A 22,637-nucleotide genomic window follows, 5' to 3' on the forward strand; every position below is an offset into this window, starting at 1 on the left:
TTAAGCGTACATACAGTTAATTATCTGTTCCTACCTAATAGCAAGAATGAGATAAGTTCTAACGATGGTTAGCTAAGGGCTAACAGTTAAAGCTCACGTTATAACCTACTACGTCCTTTTAGTTCACGTGAAATACCTATACACTACTACACACATTTAAAACTAAATCTTACTGCGCCATTGTAATGCAAAAGTAGATATATACTTACTTACACTCTTGATTCTATTTCTTAGAGAAATAAAATACACGCGGCCTAGCTACAAGAATACGAAAAGGAATTCAACGAAAACTGAGGCTTGGAAACTGGCTCACATCGCGAACACACTCAAAAATGTGTTTTACGCAGTGCTGCTAAAGTTCCAAGGTTTACTGACTTAAATTCTTACCTTTCTTATCGTCGCTACTTTGTTTTACTTTTAAAGTTACGTAAGTTCTTCCATAAAATTATGCAAATTTAGGTAAGTACTGACCATATAATCACTAGTGGTATTTTTTTTTTTTTGGTTTTTTAGAACACAATAAGTGCTGCCAGAAATAACTCGTTATTTGCAAAATATTTAAAGTCGTAATTTACTGTCATAGGCTTATCTTGGAAGCACATATCATCATAATCGGTGGTGTCGGTCTTCCAGGGAGACTATACGTTAATGCCTCCACGGTAGGTATACTGTGTGGAGACTGTTCGAATCCATTTACTGCTCTAAATTATGCGTAAAACGTCCATTTGACGCTCACCCCTCTTCCCTCTTATCGCTTGGACAGGAACGGACGGGGAGCCTCGGGCGGGGGTGCCGGACTAGGGCAAATTGGGGGGTTTACAACCCCCCTAAGGGAGGTCCGAAGTCCACCTCACCCTTTAGCTACCCTGAAGTTCCATCTCTCACACCTATAAATTCGGCACACACATTTCACCCCATCGGGTGGGGTGGCCCGTGGCGTCCCAATCCTTTCGGTGCGGCTATGTCACACTAGCTAGGCAGCCGCGTCGGTGACCTCCACTACAAATTAATATTCGGAAACGTTTCCGTACGGATCGTTAATCATGGCTTTCTCTGCTCGTGATCTCGACTCAGTTCATGTACTGCGGCTCTTCATGCCAACAACTAACCACAATTCCATCAAATCACCTACTGACCGAGTTTCTGCTTCACCTTTTTTTTAATGGATACACTTTATTTTTATGTTTAAATTAAGGCATTGCGTAGCACTGAGACTTGCACTCCGAACCCCGAAATATTGATACAAAATATATTGCTCGGGAACTCTGGGTACTTTTTACGTCGTTTTTCCGTTTGGTCAGAAAAATACGTTATTGTAAGCGAACAGTCAGCCGAGCCTAATTTAGTAGGGTTATTGCTCATTGAATTAAACTTTGTCAAGAAATTTATGATGTCTCTCCTAAGTTGCTATATTTAACAAGGCCCAAAACTATGTTCTACTTCAGTGTTATGAAGTTGAAAGATACATAACTACATATGTACTTAGATATTAAGGTATGTACATATTTAAAACATCAAAGACTAGAACTACAGTTGAAAATGAGTTCAACAATTAACTTTATTCAACTGCTAGGAAATTTTTTCCTTTGTTAGGTTTAACCTTTTCATGGTTGAAACTTTGTACAGCAGCAACTATCATGCGGTTGGGTGTAAATGCACGCTTTGGCTCACGACACGCAGCCGCACTGCGAAACCGCTAGTAACTCTAGGTAGGAAGGACTAGTATCGCGAGAGCTGCGCTCGCTTTTAACAGACTGAACCCCTCTCGGCTGCACGCTAACTTCGTTTCAGTACATAATTAAGTTATTACTTGATGAAAACTTGATCACATTCTGGTAACCAATACTCAATAAAAATACAATACTACCTAAGTGCGGATTGTGCACACCTTTCCGTATCACTGACTCAAAATTCCTCAGACGCCGTACCCGAACTGTAGGTGCCTACATACTTACGTTTTGTTTGTATTTAGTGTCCGTTACGGCATGATAAAGCATGCGATTTTTTTGGGGTAATGCCAGTAACACATAGTGAATGCTTTGACAAGATTTCCTTAAGAGAGAGCTAACGCAAAATTTTATTTCTTAATTATATTGAATTGTTACCGTATTAATCAAGGGCCAGTGCCAGGAAAAAATCACACGGAAACTAGATAATATTTGCAAGGGCAAATTTTAACCATAACCTTTTTAATTTAAAGTTATCTTGGTAGAAAAATAATACGAAATTATGTCTAATAGCCAATGTTGACCGAACGTTAATTGCAATTGACCATTAACCATTACAAATTGAACCGTAACCGTAACGGACGGTTACAGTTTACGGTTCAATTTGTAATGGTTAATGGTCAATTGAATTAACGTTTCGGCCAACACTGCTAATAGCAGTATAATTTTAGTATCAAATAACTGAGCGACGATACTAGCAAAGTTTTAAACAAAAGTCAATTTTAAGAGCAAATGAAGAAAAACATTAAGAGGGGATGAGTAAAGCCAGGAAATTCGAAAGAAAAAATTTACCACAATAACCCTGAAAATGTACTTCTGTTTAAAGTTGTGCTTGTCAAATCCCTCGGCTATATCATTATAAATTCACGCTAGCCCGGCCCGAGGCGTCCGACACGTCATTTTCTATCACGGCTGATCGGTGATCACATGGCGCTTTCCATAGAAAACGAAGCGTCGAAATCTTTTGCCCGGCCCCATGCGGCAAGTCATCCTTTACACGAAATAATATCAAAATTCACCGTTTTATTATGCAAATTCATACCTGTTACATATTACTTTTTTACGATTTCTCTAAAGTGTCTAGAAACAAACGTGCTTTAACTTTAAAACCTGTTGAGTACGAATTACATATGTTTTAAACGCTCATTCATTAAGTTACTCTATTTTAATAGAAAGATAATTGAAATAGAAACTAACTAAACTACGAAAGTTTTCTATTTATTAACTTAACTACGCGCTTAATTTCAGAAGACCCACGAATTTATTGCTTAAGAATCTACAATTTTTTTAAAGAATGATATGGTTCTCAAAGTTATACAAACCGCGGCCATATTAGAGTCAGACCATGATAAGTTGGCAGCTATTTTAACAGCCCAGACAGTGCAAGTCTTATTTTAAACGTCAAACTTATATGAAATTATGACGTTTACTCAATACTTGCACAGCCTGGGCTATCAAAACCGCTGCCAACTTATCTTGGTCTGACTCTAATAGTAAATTGTCTCAGAAGTCACAAGGGAGCAAAATGACATTTTACGGCGTGGACGTACATTGATTGCTGAAAGCACAGAAGGATCCTATAATTGAATCCCGAGCATAGCGAGGGATTCTACAATAAAATCCTGAGCGTAGTGAGGGATTCAATTGTTAACGCCCAAGGTGGGAATAATTTTGCTACCGTGTGACACATACTGCTTTTCACACTTCCTATAAGGGAATAATCCAAAATATTATTTTAGCTAAAAATTACAATGAGAATAAGTAAAAAAATACTCGCTAAAACCGAAAAGTGCCACGTTGATCCGTCCTAGCAGGGAAGTAAAAGCCCTTTTCCGAATAGATGTATGGATCTGAAATAAATTGTACATTGTGCAATGAGGAGGGTAAGTGAAATACTGTACGAGAGTCAATATATTCACGACAGCCGCAGGCTGGGGTGAATTAAAGACTCGAGTAACAATATTCTTACCCCGGAGTTACAATGTTTTTCATCACACTTATAAATAAATAAATATAATAGGACATTATTACCGCGATACTGTAGTGCTTCTGGCATGTTTGCGGACGCACATGTAGATGATTTTTATGCTATTATGCGAAAAAAGAATGCATCAGTGGTACACCGTATACGCGGGAGCACCAACGGGATCCTGAAAATGATAGCCGAGCGGTTAGATTCCGGTATTTTGGGACGATTTATCGAACTGCATGTTCACAAACGTGCAGTTCGGTAAATCGGCCAAGATAACCAGCAATCTAGTTACCTAATTTAATTTCTGTAATTTATTGTGCAGAAGGTAACATAACATAGGTTGTAAGTTGATACTAACAAATATGGACTATATTAATTGTCTGAGAATAAATAATTTTTATTTTTATTTTTATTTTTATTTATTTATTATTACACAGATTGACTAAGTCCCACAGTAAGCTCAATAAAGCTTGTGTTGAGGGTACTTAGACAACGATATATATAACATATAAATATATTTTTTTGTTCTAACTAGGGAAATCGCCTTTTACCATAACATAGTTATTATTATTTTAAACATGGGTGTTTTCTATTTAAGTATTTATAAATACTCAATACAGGAATAAATATCCCGTGCTCATCACACTAATAAATGCCCTTACCAGGATTTGAATTTTGAACCCGAGACCATCGGCTTCATAGGCAGGGTCACACTACCCACTAGGCCTCTTGCGAATAAAAAACTAAATTTTCATCGAAACAATTCTTAAATACGGTGACATTTCAAACATTTCTCCGCCATATTTGTCATATTTTGACAGTTTACGCATCGAAGGCACAGACCTATCCGACGTTCAGCCACAATTGAAAATTGTGTAGAATTATTTTAAACGGCTATTAAATTAATCAAATTAAGTATTTTTAACTGAAAACAAAAACACTAAATTATAAACGTTAATATTTTAACCGTAAATCTCATATATACCTAAATTCGTATGAATTAGAAACAAAATTTAAAAAAAGTTACAGGTTTTTTTTACAATCCATAACTCCCACGGGAACAATATAGGCTGTCCTTCAGTACAGCTGCATGAAAGAAGATTTTTTTCTAGCAAGTGTGATGAAAATAATATTTTCTTACTTACTAACTCCCTTACATTTTACGAATTAGTTAAATTATGTGTTATACCTTTCTTACAAATAAATAAGTCGAAATGACAGAAAAAGACAAACGATTCATAGCTAATTCAGCCTTATAATGCGTTTATGAATACCAGAATTATTGTTTAGGTTCTAAGCTCAGGAATCTCAGGATTCTAAACTTATACTAAAAAGGTATAAAGGACTAACTGTCATTATGAATACTAGTTGCTGTATATTTTGACCATTCCGTATTCCAAGCTTTATTTTAGAACGTATAACAAATAAATTTATATAATTTTGTTACAGTATGTATTTTAACTTTATGTTAACATGTGCCAAAAAATGGTGTTTGTTTCAAATATTTAGTTAAATTTACATACATTATACTTAACAAATGAAAAACAGAATAGAAATTATACTTGATCTAAATATAACAAATACTGCTTGTTCATGTAAATAAGGGGGGTTTTAGAATATTTTAGTTTAGTTCAATATGTAACAGATATGAAGTTAGTCGAATACACTAAATCCCCCCAAAACTGGCATCGTAATAAATAAATAGTTAAATGAACAAAAGTTTGAGAGCCATTAGTTACGATGGCGCCAGAGGGTCGCTTGCCAAGATTTTTCTCGACAGGTATCTACATTAAAAAATTTAGTTCACAATGTTGTGGCACTGACAGATTTTTTGTCAAATATTCTTATTTATTTGCGAAGATTGAACCAAAACCATTTTTTAGGTAATAGGATGCGTTTGTGTTATCTTAGAGTCTAAAAATACTTAATTATCTTAACAAAATAAAATAAAACTATTAATTCTTAGTTTTATTCATATATTTGAGTAAGAAATACAATTGAGGGTAGTATGATAAGTGGTTTATTGGATTTGTATGATACCTACAGCTTTAAAATATATTTATTTATTCTTATTACTGTAATGGATAATTGGAGATATCATCTACAAATAATTTAATATTTCAAAGATCATCTAATCTCATCGAAAAAATATTTTATCATTTAATACCTAGTAGTAAAGCTAAAACTCATTACATTGCTACATCTGGAAGATTTTATTTACATTTTATTTTTAAGTAAGTATTATTTATTCTTAATAAAAGCTTTCTCGTTGTTGGGTTTAGTCCTGCTCGAGAGTCTAAATGTTTTACAAAGTAGAGTAACTTTGGCTCCCCCTGAGACATTTGCATCTAGAGTTTTTGTCGTGTTCGTTAGCAGATATTTATTAGAGAAATGGCTTGTTTTCATATTGGTTATAAGTTTAGGGTGAAATGAACCTTCGTTGTCGAAGTGGGTTTGTTTGGAGCCATCAGGCGCGGGCATGTCACCGGGCGCGGCCCGCGGGTGGCACACCACGTCCACGCGGATCACCTGCACGGTCTCAGGGCTCTGAGTTCGCGATATCGTGAGACATTTGCGCTTCCCTGACTTGTGATATTCCACCTTTGTATCCTCTAACGCTAGGTCAGGCAGCCCTTGTTTTAGTTCCTTTATATCCTTGGCGGTACATTTAATTGGAAGGTTGTTATTAATTTGATTGCATTTTTTAACATCGGTGCCTTGTTTTGATTTAAATTGTAGTAATTTATTTTGCCTGATATTATTATTCGCGCAATATAAAGTGCTAGATTTGTCAGATGAAGATGCATTTTGTTCAGGATTAAGTATGTACTTGATGTAGTCATCGAAGTAATAGCAAGTAAGTAACGACGCACAGTCTTCGATGTACTCTTCTTTTTCTTCGACAACCTGTTTTACAAACATTCGATGCTTTTGACCATCTTTAATTGATTTATATTTGAAACAAGTTTTAGGTCGTTTTGTTTCATTAATATCGCCATCAAATTTAATGTTTTGAACGGAGAGAAATAAATCTTCATCCGGTTGCCTGTGAATGTTATCAACAGTACTTTCAGCAGCATCGGTACTTGGATTGCAATAGAATCTGTAACAACGACATTAAATTACAAAGCAGATAGCTGACTGCGGTCCACAAGTCTCGCATTCGTTCGTAGCGGAAGTAGCATTTCTCAGTTAATAAGTAATAATAATACTATATTAATTAATTTGAAAACTCTTCGGGTGGTCCAGTGAAAATCCGTCATGCTTGAAGCTACCTACTTTGCTCATCATGAAAATAAAGGAATGCCCCGATGTTACCTATCGAGCACGTCTGTCCACCGCGGGTCCTCTTCGTGCGCGGGGTTGACCAGGCGCTTCTGGCAGATCCGTCGCGGACGATCGGGCCCCGAAGCTGCGACTCTTCCTGGGCGAGCCCTAGGCTTTAGTCTCTCGTGGAGACGAAGCTTAGCGCAATTCATAGCGGTCACTCTGCAACTGAAATTATTGTCTTATGTGTATAAAGTTATAAACCTTCTATTAATTATTAAGCTTACGTGCGCCGTAAAACTATTAATACTCGTACCTACCGATTATATTAGCGTTTATCATAATAATGTAGTACGGATTTTTATCTGTACTCGTATGTTGTATGTATTTCAACTATAAACTTTAAATAGAAAGCCAGTGGTACGGGACTATTTGAATTAATTCCCATGTCGTGATTTGATTCCATTATTTTGGATTTAGCTAAACAAGGCACTGCTCCGCGAGTCGTGATAAAGATCATGGCACGTGGTGTATTTTAAATAACTAAGTAGTCTAATTGCCTTGGGGAGATTAAATGTTTTGTTAAAAAGTAGACGTTCTTATTGTATTAAGCGTTGAACTTAATGCAACAAGTCCAAAATTCCGATAAGCGACTCTGCGAAACACTTCTAAGTCCACGGCATTGTTTTAAATCTATTCATTTGGAAAACAATTGTACTTAAAGATGTTTCTCAATAACCGTCCTTCTCACATTCTTACGGTTTTGTTAGATTAGAAAAGGACGGCACAACACGAGGATTTTTTTAGAAAGTATTGATAAAGGAACTACAATGCCGGCAGGATGGTGTATTTAAACTGGCAACGTAGCGGTCCACATGGTCTTGGGAAGAGCTTCGCCAACGATGCAAAAAACTAAGTGTAGGTACTTCTACGAACAGTTTTGATATCTTACAGACTCAGAACGTTTTACGCCTGCAAAATGTACTTGCAATTAAGTAAAATTAAGTAGATATCTTAAGTTTTTGTCATGCACAAAAGGGTAACGATAAAATTGAACTGATTTGAATTAAACAGCGAATAGCTAGTTTATAACGTAATACCTTTGACGCTAAAGTCGGGTGCAAAAGCTGGTCCGTAAAGGAAAATACAAGTTGAATCTGAAGTAGTAAAAATAACCTTTGTATTATTGAATACAATGTAATATTTGAATTAGCTCACATTACTGCTTAATTTACTGTTTATTTATAGTACCCTAATTATCACGGTTGACACAATTAAACGCCGCGGTGGCGGGAGTTGGGTTGGTGATACGTATTCGTGAGGCGCTGTTTTTAAATCAGCTACGAATATCACCTCGTCACGCGAACATTATGTCTTCATCTATTGCGTGAATTTTTTCCATCTTTTACGCCGAAATGTATCAAGTTCACATAGTCGCTCTATACAATACCCGCACACAACTTCAAAATAATAGGCACAGCTGCTAGACGAATGCTAGAGACACACAGAGACGCGTCGGTGCATCGCACACGGGCATCTCAGGGACAAAAAATGCATTATTATTATCCCGGAACGGGCACGCCACTCTATACCTTACCGTGTACATTTTAGAGGTCACGATATCTCGATACCCAGGCTATGATTAACTTGGATCTCATGGCTAAAATGAGGAGGTGCAGACGTTGCAATCTGCACTTTATAATAATAGTAAGAAAGCTGGTTTGACGTACATAGCTACACAAATACAAAAGATATGGCTACATTTGTATACAAATTCATTATTTTGAAAGCATGCATGTCTATGTGAGATGTTTTTACATTAATATTTATTATATGATAATTAGAGTTCATAATCGCGGAATAATTAAATCACTACAGTTTGTTTTAAATGTAACTTTTAGTCTGAAGTCCGTAATCGTATTTACAAGCCTTCTCTCACAAAGATGACTTTTCTAAACGCTTACAACTTTTGAAGAAGGACTTTGGAACTTACACAATAGCCTGGCGTCAATATAAGTAGGTATTAATAGATTACGCTCTTTAAAAGATATCTCTGGCTTGTGAGCATGAAAAATAATTGTTAAGAACAATAAGAACTTTGAATTTCTAGCCAACGAATAAATTGTATTCTTATATAAGTAGCTTATTGCCACCAAAGTTGTAAAAACAATGAAATCCTTATTAGAGGTTGGTAGTTAGAATAGACCTACTTAGGTACATGGAGATAAATTACTTTGGAAATTGTATACCTACTGGTTCAATGCAAACAAACCTTTTTTTTATATATGTATTTAAGAGCCCTTAATCCTTGGAGCGTTCTCCGATTTCACGAAATAACGCTCGATAGATGGCGTTGGCGCTCGGTACGCGAGCGCCGGCAACGCGACGCGCGTTTCAATGCAGACTAGAATAATCTTGATAGTTTTCAATATAATTTCAAGCAACATTAATTTTAGTGTCATATGATATCATATGGGCACTCTTTATTTTATTGTATATGCACAGTAGTTTTTTTTTAATGTACACTACTACTAAGTGTACAGACTACAGAGTGTACTATAACCCTTGCTCTTTATTCTGTCTCTTTCACACCAATGGAAAATGAAGAAGTTACTAAATGACTGCAGGTATAAATAAAGTATATTAGTGCGATAGAGAGACAGATAGTGTTTCGTTGTCGTATCGTAAACGATTGGCATGTTGGCCACACACTTGCTTAGTGCCTAGCCAAAATACCAATCGTTTGCGTATATTAGTGCGATAGAGAGAGAGTAGTGTTTCGTTGTCGTATCGTAAACGATTGGCATGTTGGCTACGCACCCATGATACCTAGCCAAGAAGCCAATCGATCGCGCATATTAGTGCGATAGAGAGACAGATAGTGTTTCCTTGTCGTATCGTAAACGTTTGGCATGTTGGCTACGCACCCATGCTGCCCAGCCAAGATGCCAATCGTTTGTGCATATTAGTACGAGAGAGAGACAGATAGTGTTTCGTTGTCGTATCGATTGGCATGGTGGCTACGCACCCATGCTGCGTAGTCAAGATGCCAGTCGTTTGCGCACATTAGTGCTATAGAGTTTCAGTGTTATTTGAAATCACGTTAGGGTTTGTATTATTATTTTTGACCCGAATGAAGTCCATCCAGGTTCTTATGATGGAGTCCGGAGTTGGTCACCAGAACTCCTAATCTACTCATTATAATTCCATCGTGCTTGGGCTCAAAAGATTTGCCCTGACGAACACCATCGATCTAGATGAGGTCCAGGGTCTCATGACGGAGTCAGGAGTTGGTCACCAGAACTCCCCAGAACTCCTAATCTACTCATCATAACTCCATCGAGTTTGGGCTCAATAAATTTACCCTGATGAGCACCATCAATCTAGATGAAGTCCAGGGTCTCATGATGGAGTCAGGAGTAGGTCACTAGAACTCCTAATCTACTCATTATAATTCCATCGTATTCGAGCTCAATAGATTTGCCCTGATGAGTACCATCGATCTAAATGAAGTCCAGGGTCTCATGATGGAGTCAGGAGTTGGTCACCAGAACTCCTAATCTACTCATTATAATTCCATCGTGTTTGGGCTCAAAAGATTTGCCCTGACGAGTACCATCGATCTAGATGAAGTGCAGGGTCTCATGATGGAGTCAGGAGTTGGTCACCATAATTCCTAATCTACTCATCATAACTCCATCGTGTTTGGGCTCAATAGATTTGCCCTCACGAGCACCAACAATCTAGATGATGTTCAGGGTCTCATGATGGAGTCAGGAGTTGGTCACTAGAACTCCTAATCTACTCATTATAATTCCATCGTGTTTGGGCTCAAAAGATTTGCCCTGACGAGTACCATCGATCTAGATGAAGTCCAGGGTCTCATGATGGAGTCAGGAGTTGGTCACCAGAACTCGTAATCTATTTATCATAACTCCATCGTGTTTGGGCTCAATAGATTTACTCCGACGAGCACCATCAAATTACCATTATGATGAATAGATTAGGAGTTCTGGTGACCAACTACTGAGTCCATCATGAGACCCTCGACTTAATCTAGATCGATGGTACTCGTCAGGGCAAATCTTTTGAGCCCAAACACGATGGAGTTATGATGAATAGACTAGGAGTTCTGGTGATCAACTCCTGAGTCCATCATGAGACCCTGGACCTGATCTAGATTGATGGTGCTCGTCAGGGCAACTCTATTGAGCCCATACACCATGGAGTTATGATGAGTAGATTAGGAGTTCTGGTGACCAACTCCTGACTCCATCATGAGACCCTGGACCTCATCTAGATCGATGGTGCTCGTCAGGGCAAATCTTTTGAGCCCAAACACGTTGGAATTATAATGAGTAGATTAGGAGTTCTAGTGACCAACTCCTGACTCCATCATGAGACCCTGGACTTTATCTAGATTGATGATGCTCGTCAGGGCAAATCTATTAAGCCCAAACACGATGAGGTTATGATGAGTAGTTTAGGAGTTCTGATGACCAACTCCTGACTCCATCATGAGACCCTGGACCTCATCTAGATCGATGTTGTTCATCAGGGCAAATCTATTGAGCCCAAACACGATGGAGTTATGATGAGTAGATTAGGAGTTCTGGTGACCAACTCCTGACTCCATCATGAGACCCTGGACCTCATCTAGATCGATGGTGCTCATCAGGGCAAATCTTTTGAGCCCAAACAAGTTGGAATTATAATGAGTAGATTAGGAGTTCTAGTGACCAACTCCTGACTCCATCATGAGACCCTGGACTTTATCTAGATTGATGATGCTCGTCAGGGCAAATCTATTGAGCCCGAACACGATGAGGTTATGATGAGTAGATTAGGAGTTCTGGTGACCAACTCCTGACTCCATCATGAGACCCTGGGCCTCATTTAGATCGATGGTGTTCATCAGGGCAAATCTATTGAGCCCAAACACGATGGAGTTATGATGAGTAGATTAGGAGTTCTGGTAACCAGCTCCTGACTCCATCATGAGACCCTGGACCTCATCTAGATTGATGGTGCTCGTCAGGGCAACTCTATTGAACCCAAACACGATGGAGTTATGATGAGTAGATTAGGAGTTCTGGTGACCAGCTCCTGACTCCATCATGAGACCCTGGACCTCATCTAGATTGAAGGTGCTCGTCAGGGCAACTCTATTGAGCCCAAACACGATGGAGTTATGATGAGTAGAGTAGGAGTTCTGGTGACCAACTCCTGACTCCATCATGAGACCCTGGACCTCATCTAGATCGATGGTGCTCATCAGGGCAAATCTTTTGAGCCCAAACACGTTGGAATTATAATGAGTAGATTAGGAGTTCTAGTGACCAACTCCTGACTCCATCATGAGACCCTGGACTTTATCTAGATTGATGATGCTCGTCAGGGCAAATCTATTTAGCCCGAACACGATGAGGTTATGATGAGTAGTTTAGGAGTTCTGGTGACCAACTCCTGACTCCATCATGAGACCCTGGGCCTCATCTAGATCGATGGTGTTCATCAGGGCAAATCTATTGAGCCCAAACACGATGGAGTTATGATGAGTAGATTAGGAGTTCTGGTGACCAGCTCCTGACTCCATCATGAGACCCTGGACCTCATCTAGATTGATGGTGCTCGTCAGGGCAACTCTATTGAACCCAAACACGATGGAGTTATGATGAGTAGATTAGGAGTTCTGGTGACCAGCTCCTGACTCCATCATGAGACCCTGGACCTCATCTAGATTGAAGGTGCTCATCAGGGCAACTCTGTTGAGCCCAAACACGATGGAATTATAATGAGTAGATTAGGAGTTCTAGTGACCAACTCCTGACTCCATCATGAGACCCTGGACCTCATCTAGATCGATGGTGTTCGTCAGGGCAAATCTTTTGAGCCCAAACAAGTTGGAATTATAATGAGTAGATTAGGAGTTCTAGTGACCAACTCCTGACTCCATCATGAGAACTTGGACTTCATCCGGGTCAAAAATAATAATGCAAACCCTAACGTAATTTCAAGTGAAAATGCGTTTTTCAGAAAATCGCAGCCAAATAACACTAGACCTTACTCATAGTGTTGTGTTCCTGCCGGTGAGTAAGGTTGCCAGAGCTCAACGAGGGGTGGGAGGGGGTTAGGGTCGGCAACGCGCATGTATCTCCTCTGGAGTTGCAGGCGTACATATGCGGGCCGTATGCTTGTTTGCCACCGACTTAGTATTAAAAAAAAAGTAACACTGAAAATCCATCAATAAGCGAGTCTAAAAAATGAACTTTTATTAAGATTTTCTAATCGCAGTATATAGCACTTCTCGGAATTCCGTAGCTGATTACGATCGCAACGAATGCCCGACAATCGAGCACAGGTCCGTCCTCTAAGCGCGCTCCGCGCGGACTGAGAGCGGGGCGTCGCTGCTGCGTGATTTATACGTGTTTTAAAAAAATATAAATTTACGGCAATGTAGGTCCCATAGTTACGATTTTTTTTTTATAGGTTAACATAAAGTTACAGTTTGCTATAATATTATTTTTAAAGCAAAATATGCGTACAATTTGCGGAAATAAAATATAATAAAACCCTGTTTTCGCCAAAAAAATGAAGAAAACTCGGAAGGTATTTTATCAGTTTTTTCAAATGAATCTTCGATTGTTAATCAAACCAGCCCCTCGTACGAGATATGTTGAATCAAATTGTAGTCATTCATGTACCAAATGATTCTTGTTTATAGCAAAATTGAGAACCGAAACGCCACATCTCACTGCAAAATTTGGAAAAGACTCCCAAAAAACCTCATTAAAAAAGAGGTTTAAAAGAGAAAATGAAAATTTGAACTGTTGGAGCCCCTAGTTTAGGAAACGATTATTTAAGTACGTTATCAGTTTTTGAATAAATACTAATAGTTACGTCGTAATCTTGAATGAAAAAGGAAGCATTTTACAAAATACGCTCGTCTGTAGGAATAAGGACTCTTAAGACGATATACATAACTGACTGAATAATTTTATTTACGTTTTATTATGAAGCAGTGTACTTTATAAATTTTAGAATAGTCTGTTTTACCTGCAATAATTAAATTACGCAGTTATTACATGACAGTGGTATTTGGCTATTTTTTATAGACTAATTGCAGCACCATACGCTGTTGTTGTTTTGATTCATTGGGAATCTAAATCCCAATTAAAAAGAGCCTTCAGCGGTCCACATGGTCCTACAAATATGGAAATCTATTTCCGCTTTGAACATGACACTTGTTGACTAAACCGCACAATACATGAAGACCTGTCAAACAAGTTGACCATTGAATCACCTGTCAGTAGGTCAGACCTAACAAAAGGGGGTCACACGGTCCGTATTGCACACGCTGCATCCCGCTCTTCGGGTGCTCCTTGTATTACCATGACAAAGGACTGGACCCCCGCAATGCCCTTTGCTTTCAAAGAAATAAAATGCGTTTCTGACCACACCCCATCGTATCCGCTAAATCGGATTCTATTAGTAATAATTCAGTCGTTGACTGATTTATTACCTTGTACTTAAAAAAGGCAATTTGCCAAAAAAAATTGACTTACGAAATTATAGAATACTACTAATTATATATTCCTACATGTACACTTTAGTCAGTAAAGATCCTGCGTGTAAACGCACCTAAGAAATTCTGTATCACGATTCGAATCCGATGAAATCATATCGTAATGAAAGTTATGCTATGATATCATTTTTGACATTCCTTGAAAGTCGGTTATCGATGGCACATTTATAAAAAGACCCCGAGCACCGGCTGCACCTATTCATGACCCCTTTGCGCTAAAATCTATCACAGAGTAGACAAAGCCCGGTGCGCGAATATGTAACAACGCATCGAGTAAATGAAGGGATGATATATTGTGAACAGTGATGTGATTAAAAAAACCATTTCCCTTAGTGCTGTCAAGGTGCATTCTTGTTAGTGCTGTGGCGGACTTGCTTGTCGATAATCGATAATATTATATATATGGTAGTTTCTGAGCCTACTGCATACCTTCAGATCGACGAAAACAAGTTAATCGTGAGGTAATAAGTACATAGATTTATGGTGATGGATGAGTATTGTTTGTGTGTCTCTTTATACCTTACGTGAAAAAGAAACGAAATGACGGACCAATATTAACAATTTATAATTAAATTATAAATCATATCAAAATTATGACCTTAGTCAAAAACCTTACGACCTCGATCGCTGTTTCGTATTAGACTATTAGTTTTTCCGTCTAAAACTATTCCAGGCATACATTTTTGAGACCAGTTCCCAGTTACTATAATACCTAAACATCTATTCGAAGTAGATCGCTGTCAAAATTCGTTGGCTAGTTTAAAAAAATATAGTTAAACGTAAGTTGCTTTAGTACCTAAGTATATTTTCACACAACACAACTAACTGCTTATATTCAATAGAAAATATATCATATATTTTCTATTGAATATAAGCAGTTAGATATTGCTATAAATTGACTTACTTCAGTTAACATAATGTATAATTATGAACCAGGTCTATTTGTTGCGGTACATTTTTTGTATTGCATTCTTGATAGGTATATAACTGTTTGGTTTGTTTTTTTTTAACCTCTGCCCTGCAACACTTCGAGTTTTTATTTGGCTCTCGTTTACTACTTTGGCCATATCGCCCTTATTGCACAATTTACCTACTAATATTTACAATTATAACAATTTTTGTTGATAGACAATTTACTCAGGTAAGTAGGAATTATTGTACCTACCTAGAATATTAAGTAGACAGCTTTATTTAAGATCATCGATAAAGTGATCCCGTCACTATAGATTCTCAGGTGAAGGTAATCGTTGTGGGAACTATTAGTTCTAGCATGAAAAAAATATTGCTCTCTCTTTCTAAAATTGTTGGCTAGACAATTTTATAAGGAACGTGTTGAATAATACGATAGACGGTTCAATGGCAACTTTTTGGCTATAGAAATGTTAGCATTTGATTTTAGCAACTATTAATCCCAACAATATTAAAATAACTTATGACTTATAATTATGACTTACCTTTTAAAAAATGCGCAGCTATTCGTCGTCAGTAAAAAGAAATTAGGTAAATAAATACACAATTAAAACTTTATACATATCTATGGACATATTGGACATTTTGATCTAAAGTATTTCATTTTAATTGTTTTTAGGTGTAGTTGAGCAAGCAAGTAAATACGCAGGTAGGACATACTTTAGTACCTATCAGACACAAAATGTAAATAAATAAGTTAACTAAACTAAAACATTAATGCGAAGAAAGACTGGTGCGGAGCGTGTTTTTTTTTATTTCTAGAAAATAATATAAAACAAATAAAACATCTAATAACCCTATTAAAGACCATAAGTTTTAAAATAAGGAAAAATAAACAAAAAAACAAACAATGGAATAGGAAACAACACGTTTCTTTGTCGAAATACTGCAGCACGGTAAAGTTAATTACCGATAGTCGTGGACAATGAGCGCTCGTCGCCGGCACCTTTGTCGGCGCGGTCGGCGCGGCCCGCTCGATACGCATGTTGTTGAACCATTTACCTTCGATTTCACGACCAAATTATTACTTGCAAATTACACATAGTTTTAGCTGAAGGACGAATACCTACTAAGATTCTTGTGATGGATATAGGTATCTATATTTATCGGTTTCGGAAGAAGTAAAGATAAGTCTGTTTTCCCTGTTACTGATAATTACCTACGGAAAATTTTACGTCTGTGCTCCGTGCCTTTGTAGAACAGGGGGACTTCGTCGGTTTTGCACTATATGTGACAAATTTTATTAAAAGACTTAAATGAATAAGCCGACAAAATTTCCTGGGTACTAAAGATTAAAATATTGAAATGGAAAAAAAATAGGTTAATACGAGTAAATGGTGCAATTAATGTAAGACAGTTTTAACAGGTTCCATCTCTAATTTTCTAATGTCTTCCTACAATGAATTGGCGCTGTCAACACACAGCGCGGAGCGTGTGTTTCATGCATTGCTTGCTAAAAGGGAAAAAAATGCGATATCGAGAGCGGCGCAAGTGTTTTATAAAGAAAGTTTTACCTCGGTGAATGTGCCAGCGAAACGGCCCGCCGCCGCGGTGCCTGCCGATCGACTACGTCGCGCTATAATCATAACCTCTGATTCAAGTTAAGCCTCGTTCATAATTGCCCTAAATCATAGTACCTGTCACCAAATCGTAAACTCAAAACACACGAGAAATAATAAATAGGTACGTACGTACCCATGAACTAATTAACAGGAAAGAGGATGACCACTTCTCCATACAAACGTAGTCCTCAATTTTATCCCTGGGTATTGCTATACCAGGCCATAGCTTTGTCCCTTCGCATATTTTTTTTTGATTTTTTGATTATTATAACAGTTAGGAGCGAAAAACAAATAGGGATGTTGAATTTTATAACAAAATCTAGTAAAATAGATAGCAAATGAGCAATTTATCGCAATAATGGGTATATTCAAATAATATAAAATAATAAATATTTATCTTTTTTATGATATATCTACAGAGAAACAGAAAGTAATGTTTTTTGTGTGTGTCATTTCAGGTACTTACATTCTAGTCACGGCAAGTCAACCTCCGATTCAATTAAAAAGGTTATTCGTGATGTGGACACAGCGCATGGCTTAGCGCCACGACCCTCTTGCTCTTAATTTCTGTCCCTATTTTCAGATCGTTTTCGATTAGTCCTTTAAGTCCTTAAACTTGACACAAACACATATGTTAATCGTAGTTTAATGATAAATTGGACTTCCGATGCCGTCAGTGCACTCGTGATAAACTTATCGAAATGCCCTGTGTAGTCTGCCTGTGCCCGCACGTGCCCCGTCTCACAGGCCTCACTGCTTATTGGGTATTAGTGTAAAGAGTTCGATTCATATTGGCTACTTTTTTTTTATACTACGTCGGTGGCAAACAAGCATACGGCCCGCCTGATGGTAAGCAGCCTCGCATGTAGCAGAGGAGTTACATGCGCGTTGCCGCCCCGAAACCCACCCCCCCTCGTTGAGCTCTGGCAACCTTACTCACCGGCAGGAACACAACACTATGAGTAGGGTCTAGTGTTATTTGGCTGCTGTTTTCTGTAAGGTGGAGGTACTTCTCCAGTTGGGCTCTGCTCTAGATCTGGAATAACATCCACTGGCTGTACCCTACCACACAAAGCGAGATGACATTCACAATGCCCATACCGCTCTTTTGGACGTAGTTTAAGGACGTACCCGGGTCCAAATAATAATAATGTTAATACTTGACAGGTTTTTGTAAATAATGTCAATCGACCTCGATTTTCTGGGGATCAAATATCTATATAGGACTCAGGGCATTTAAGCAACACAAAGGTCAGAAATGAGAGAGACTGACGCTCGCACTCGACGGTTGAAATGCCTCTAACAAAATGATATTGTAATGTGACGTCATTAGTTTGTCCTTAATGTATGGAAGATCGAGAATTGCTATTATAACCCTGAAATATTGCGTTTATGTATATAGTTGACATAGAATTTATTTTTCAATAAAATGCAAGGAATCGAATGGTACCATTTTCTTTCTCTTCTTAAAAGTATTTTTTTTGTTTGAGACTTTGGAGCATTGTTATTTTTTATAATCCCACACATATCTCTTTTCAAATTCCACTTTTTTTTATACTGGATGGCTCATTTTCTATCCATTAAGCTAAATTCTGTTATGATAATCAAGATGTGTCAAGTACCCAATTATGATTCCCTTACGTGAATTACGTTACCGTTACCAAGTGAAGTAGGTGCCTAAAATTTATTGATATTTCTTCCTATGGGGATAACCACAATTTTAAATCCTGAAAATCTTGCAAAGAAACAAGCAAGTATGAATTACGTGTGCGTATTCACTTATCGTAGTGGTTCTAGTCGTATCCGATAAGCGCTGTACGGCCAAGTGTCATGCCAGCCGTTATCTACAGATGAAGGAAACTTTACAACCATGTTTATATATGGAAAGGCTTAAAATAACTCCCAATAAAACATGTGTTTGATACCGGTTGGGCACGCTAAATATCTACATTATGCGATCATGTGAAGTTCAAGAACCTTTTATGGTTCTAGGCACTTACACCGAATATTATGCCCTTCCTATGAAATTATATTCAATACCTATTTGCTTTAAACTCACATTTATCATCTTAATATTTATATAGTTTGGGTGAGACTTGTTGTCTTAGGGTTGTATTCTGGTGGACACAATTGTGCAAGCAATGATTTTGATGGTGGCAGGGTTTGCTTGAACCACCCTACTAACTCTTAGGTTGCTTAAAATGATTTAGCACGTCCAAGTCATTTTCCCTACCTTATAAGAATGTTTTCACATCATCAAAGTGATACTTTTCTTCCCTGCTATGAGAGATCAAAGTGGCACTTTTCTGTTCTAGGACATTTTATTGCCAATAAGAAATTTTAACACAAATAAATATGAAAATAGTATGCACACAAACAATTACGTGCATACTAGTATATTTTTAAACATACTAAAGCTAAAAGCTTAAATAACATTTTGAAACATAATAATTTCCATGGTGGCAAAATTATGTCCACCTTTGGACGTATGCCTTACTAGGCACAGGATTTTAAGAATCCCTCGTTACGTTCGAGATTCTTTTATAGACCCCTCGCTTCGTTCAGGATAAAATGTGCGCCCACGCTGTAAGTATGTCATTTTGTTCCTTTTCGACATTTCGAAATTTCGAAATTTACTATGACAGTTTGTACATTTCGTTTCCTGGCCTAGTAGTAAATTATTCTGCTACTTTACAGAAAATGCCTTATGTCTACGATAAAGGTGCCGTGCTAGTCTTGCCGGCGTTAATCTTTATTAACACGCAAGATCGCATTATAAATCCCAGGAATATGCAAGTTAAAGGCGAGGTAAGCCTAGGGGTTCATTTCATGGAAGTTTGTCACAATAAATACTAGTAGAAATCGCTTTTTAACTCCATTTATTAGAAAGAAACACCTCTTGTATCACAAGTTACAAGCTTTCATGAAGCGAACACCAGACCGATAGATTGTGATAGTAATTATCTAATAAATAAGTAATAGCCCGCAATGACGGTAGTTTCTGCAGTTATAAAATGTGAGAATATCTATTTACTTATACAAAGTAATATCATTACAATCTTAGCTCGAAGGGACGATATAAATTAAATTTAGCTTTAACAGGTTTCAATAACAATCTTACCACGTTGTCCTTCGCGTTGGCGTTAGTATAATTTGCAGCGAAAAAACACTTGGACCACCCATGTCGCCGCCCGCCTGCTGCCTGCAGTCTGCAGTCGAAGCAACGCTTTATCGCTTAAATGCTTCCACTATTATCTACGGCGTGCTAGGGTGGTCAACCAATAAAATGGAACCATTATTTTACTGAGTTTTTTAGTTGATGGGTATTAGTGTGACTTCGTTTTAATATAATTTATGCACCAAAAACATCGCACAGATTTTAGTTTTCTCTAATGAAAAAATTCCTACCTTTGCCTAGCAGGTCATTTCAAAGTAACATTGTGACATATTTCAGAATTTGTGATACAAATATAGGGAGCGTGCGTGAACTGTAGGAGGCAGCACAGGAGCCGTCAGATTTTTGGCGCGAGGCGTAAATGTGATGTTTTTTGTTCTGATGTAGCCCACAAGATGGCAGAACCTACTATGCACAAGAAAACACGTGACGTGTACATGTGCATGTTTATGGTTCCGATTCAGGCCATAAGATGGCAGACCCTCCAACGCGCACGGTCCCTATAATTTTGATTTGATGTCACAATTTAAGTTAAATGTTATGGAGTGTGGAATAAAAGGAGGAACATCTCTATGTATGAAAAGTGTCCATCAAAAAACATTAAATAGGCGGCGTCACAATTTGGTCACAATACACCGAAATAAAATGTCATAGACCTAGTATTTATATAGATGTGCTATACGCGTGCGCCCGTGAGGGACAGAACATACGCAATGCGACAAAATTAAAAACACATTTTAACATTCCTGACAACATACCCAAAACAACCTACGTAATTTGGTCGGGTTATTTGTTGCCCCTCTCCCATTTCATCTCTATATTATTATACCTCTATGATTCATGTAATCCATGAGCCTACCTAGCGCCACCGAAGAGATTAGGAACTATTATTTAAACCTGAAAGCTGGTCACTTTTGCAATAGTTCTGCCATAAGAGATTTTCCTAGTTTTATTAAATTCATATTAAATGTATACTTTTTAAAACTATATTTCCATAGACAATGTTTGGCGGGAAGACATTTACTTTTTGTAAATTAATAGGAATAACATATTAATAAAAAAAACCGGGCAAGTGGGAGTCGGACTCGCGCACGAAGGGTTCCCTACCATTATTTATAAAAACGGCAAAAAATTATGTTTGTTGTATGGGATAAATTAATTAAATATTTAATTTATTCAGTTTTTAGTATTTGTTGTTATAGCAGCAACATAAATACATAATCTGTACAAATTTCAACTGGCTAACTATCACGGTTCATGCATGAGATACAGCCTGGTGACAGACGGACGGACGGACAGCGAAGTCTCAGTAATAGGGTCCCGTTTGACCCTTTGGGTACGGAACCCTAAAAATCGACTTTAAGTAACCTTAAAATTAATGATAATGGTAAACTTCAAATGTGGGTCTTATGAATACCTCAAGGTCGCTACCCCTGGGAAGTGTGCCCAGAAGGCTGGCCGCATTGTTACGTTGAATGGCAATCCTTATTCCTATAAATAAAGCGAAATATTGGCCAGCCTTCTGGTCACGTGTGATGTCTATGAGGAATTGAGGACCGCCACTAAACTCTTGTATAGCCGACGTGCACTTGGCCCCCACGACCACGTTTCGACCCCAAACGCCACAAAAATATAGACACCGCCAAGGGTTGCGTATTTGCGGCGTTTGTAGTCCCACGCGACATGACCAGCATCAATGCTGGTGCCCGGAAGGTGGGACAGCGTGTGTCTACGCAAGTGGCATCTCAAATTAGAGGCCGTCCCATTTTCCAAGGCACCAGCATCTTGCCGTCGTCTGATTGGCCTCTAGGTATTTAAGATTACTGTAGCCTTACATACCATGACTGCCTTAGCAGTGTCAAACTGTTATGACATATTCGCTAACGTCTGCGTTACTAGTTTACTTTTCAGATACAGATTCAGTTTTATTTGCTTAAACATGGCATCTACAATAGGCCTTAAATAATTATAATACAAAAAAACTACATATTTAATCATAAACATATGCAAATGCTTTCTGCGCATCTCGTCCGCACTAATATGCAAGTACGACCGAGATGCATAGAAAGTAAGTTATGCACACGCTAGCGAATTTCTGTGTCAAACTGGTGGTAGCGGTACTGGTGCAAATTACCTTGTTTTCAGAATTTGAAAAATAGTAATAGAGCAGAGTGGTTACATATTTTTTTCCTGCCTTTGAGTAATTGCAATAATAACAACGAAGGCCTAAAACATTATAATGAAACTATTGTTTATTTAGCATTAGAAAAGCCTACAGATCTTGACGTGTCTGAAATAAAAGTTTTACCTAGGACCAAAGTTTCATTTTTGATACAAGCTTTTATCGCCGGCTGTAATTTCAGGCAACTGATACTCGTCG

The 22,637-nt window shown here is 37.9% G+C and overlaps 1 protein-coding gene across 2 annotated transcripts; it reads right to left on the reverse strand.

Moving 5' to 3' along the window:
* Nucleotides 1-5,698: 5,698 nt before the first annotated feature.
* On the reverse strand, nucleotides 5,699-17,342 carry LOC133517458 (uncharacterized). Of its 2 annotated transcripts, none has more exons than XM_061850800.1 (3): nucleotides 16,006-17,342; nucleotides 7,018-7,194; nucleotides 5,699-6,802 (listed from the first exon to the last, which is right to left on the reverse strand). In XM_061850800.1, the coding sequence occupies exons 2-3, from the start codon at nucleotides 7,176-7,178 to the stop codon at nucleotides 5,941-5,943; spliced, it is 1,023 nt and encodes a 340-aa protein (XP_061706784.1). In that variant the 5' UTR covers nucleotides 7,179-7,194; nucleotides 16,006-17,342; the 3' UTR covers nucleotides 5,699-5,940. The 2 variants fall into 2 exon arrangements, with proteins under 2 accessions (XP_061706784.1, XP_061706777.1); XM_061850793.1 differs by having other exon boundaries at nucleotides 17,035-17,341.
* Nucleotides 17,343-22,637: the final 5,295 nt, after the last annotated feature.

The sequence above is a fragment of the Cydia pomonella genome, chromosome 1, assembly GCF_033807575.1.
Source record: "Cydia pomonella isolate Wapato2018A chromosome 1, ilCydPomo1, whole genome shotgun sequence".
Classification (NCBI taxonomy): Eukaryota; Metazoa; Arthropoda; class Insecta; order Lepidoptera; family Tortricidae; genus Cydia; species Cydia pomonella.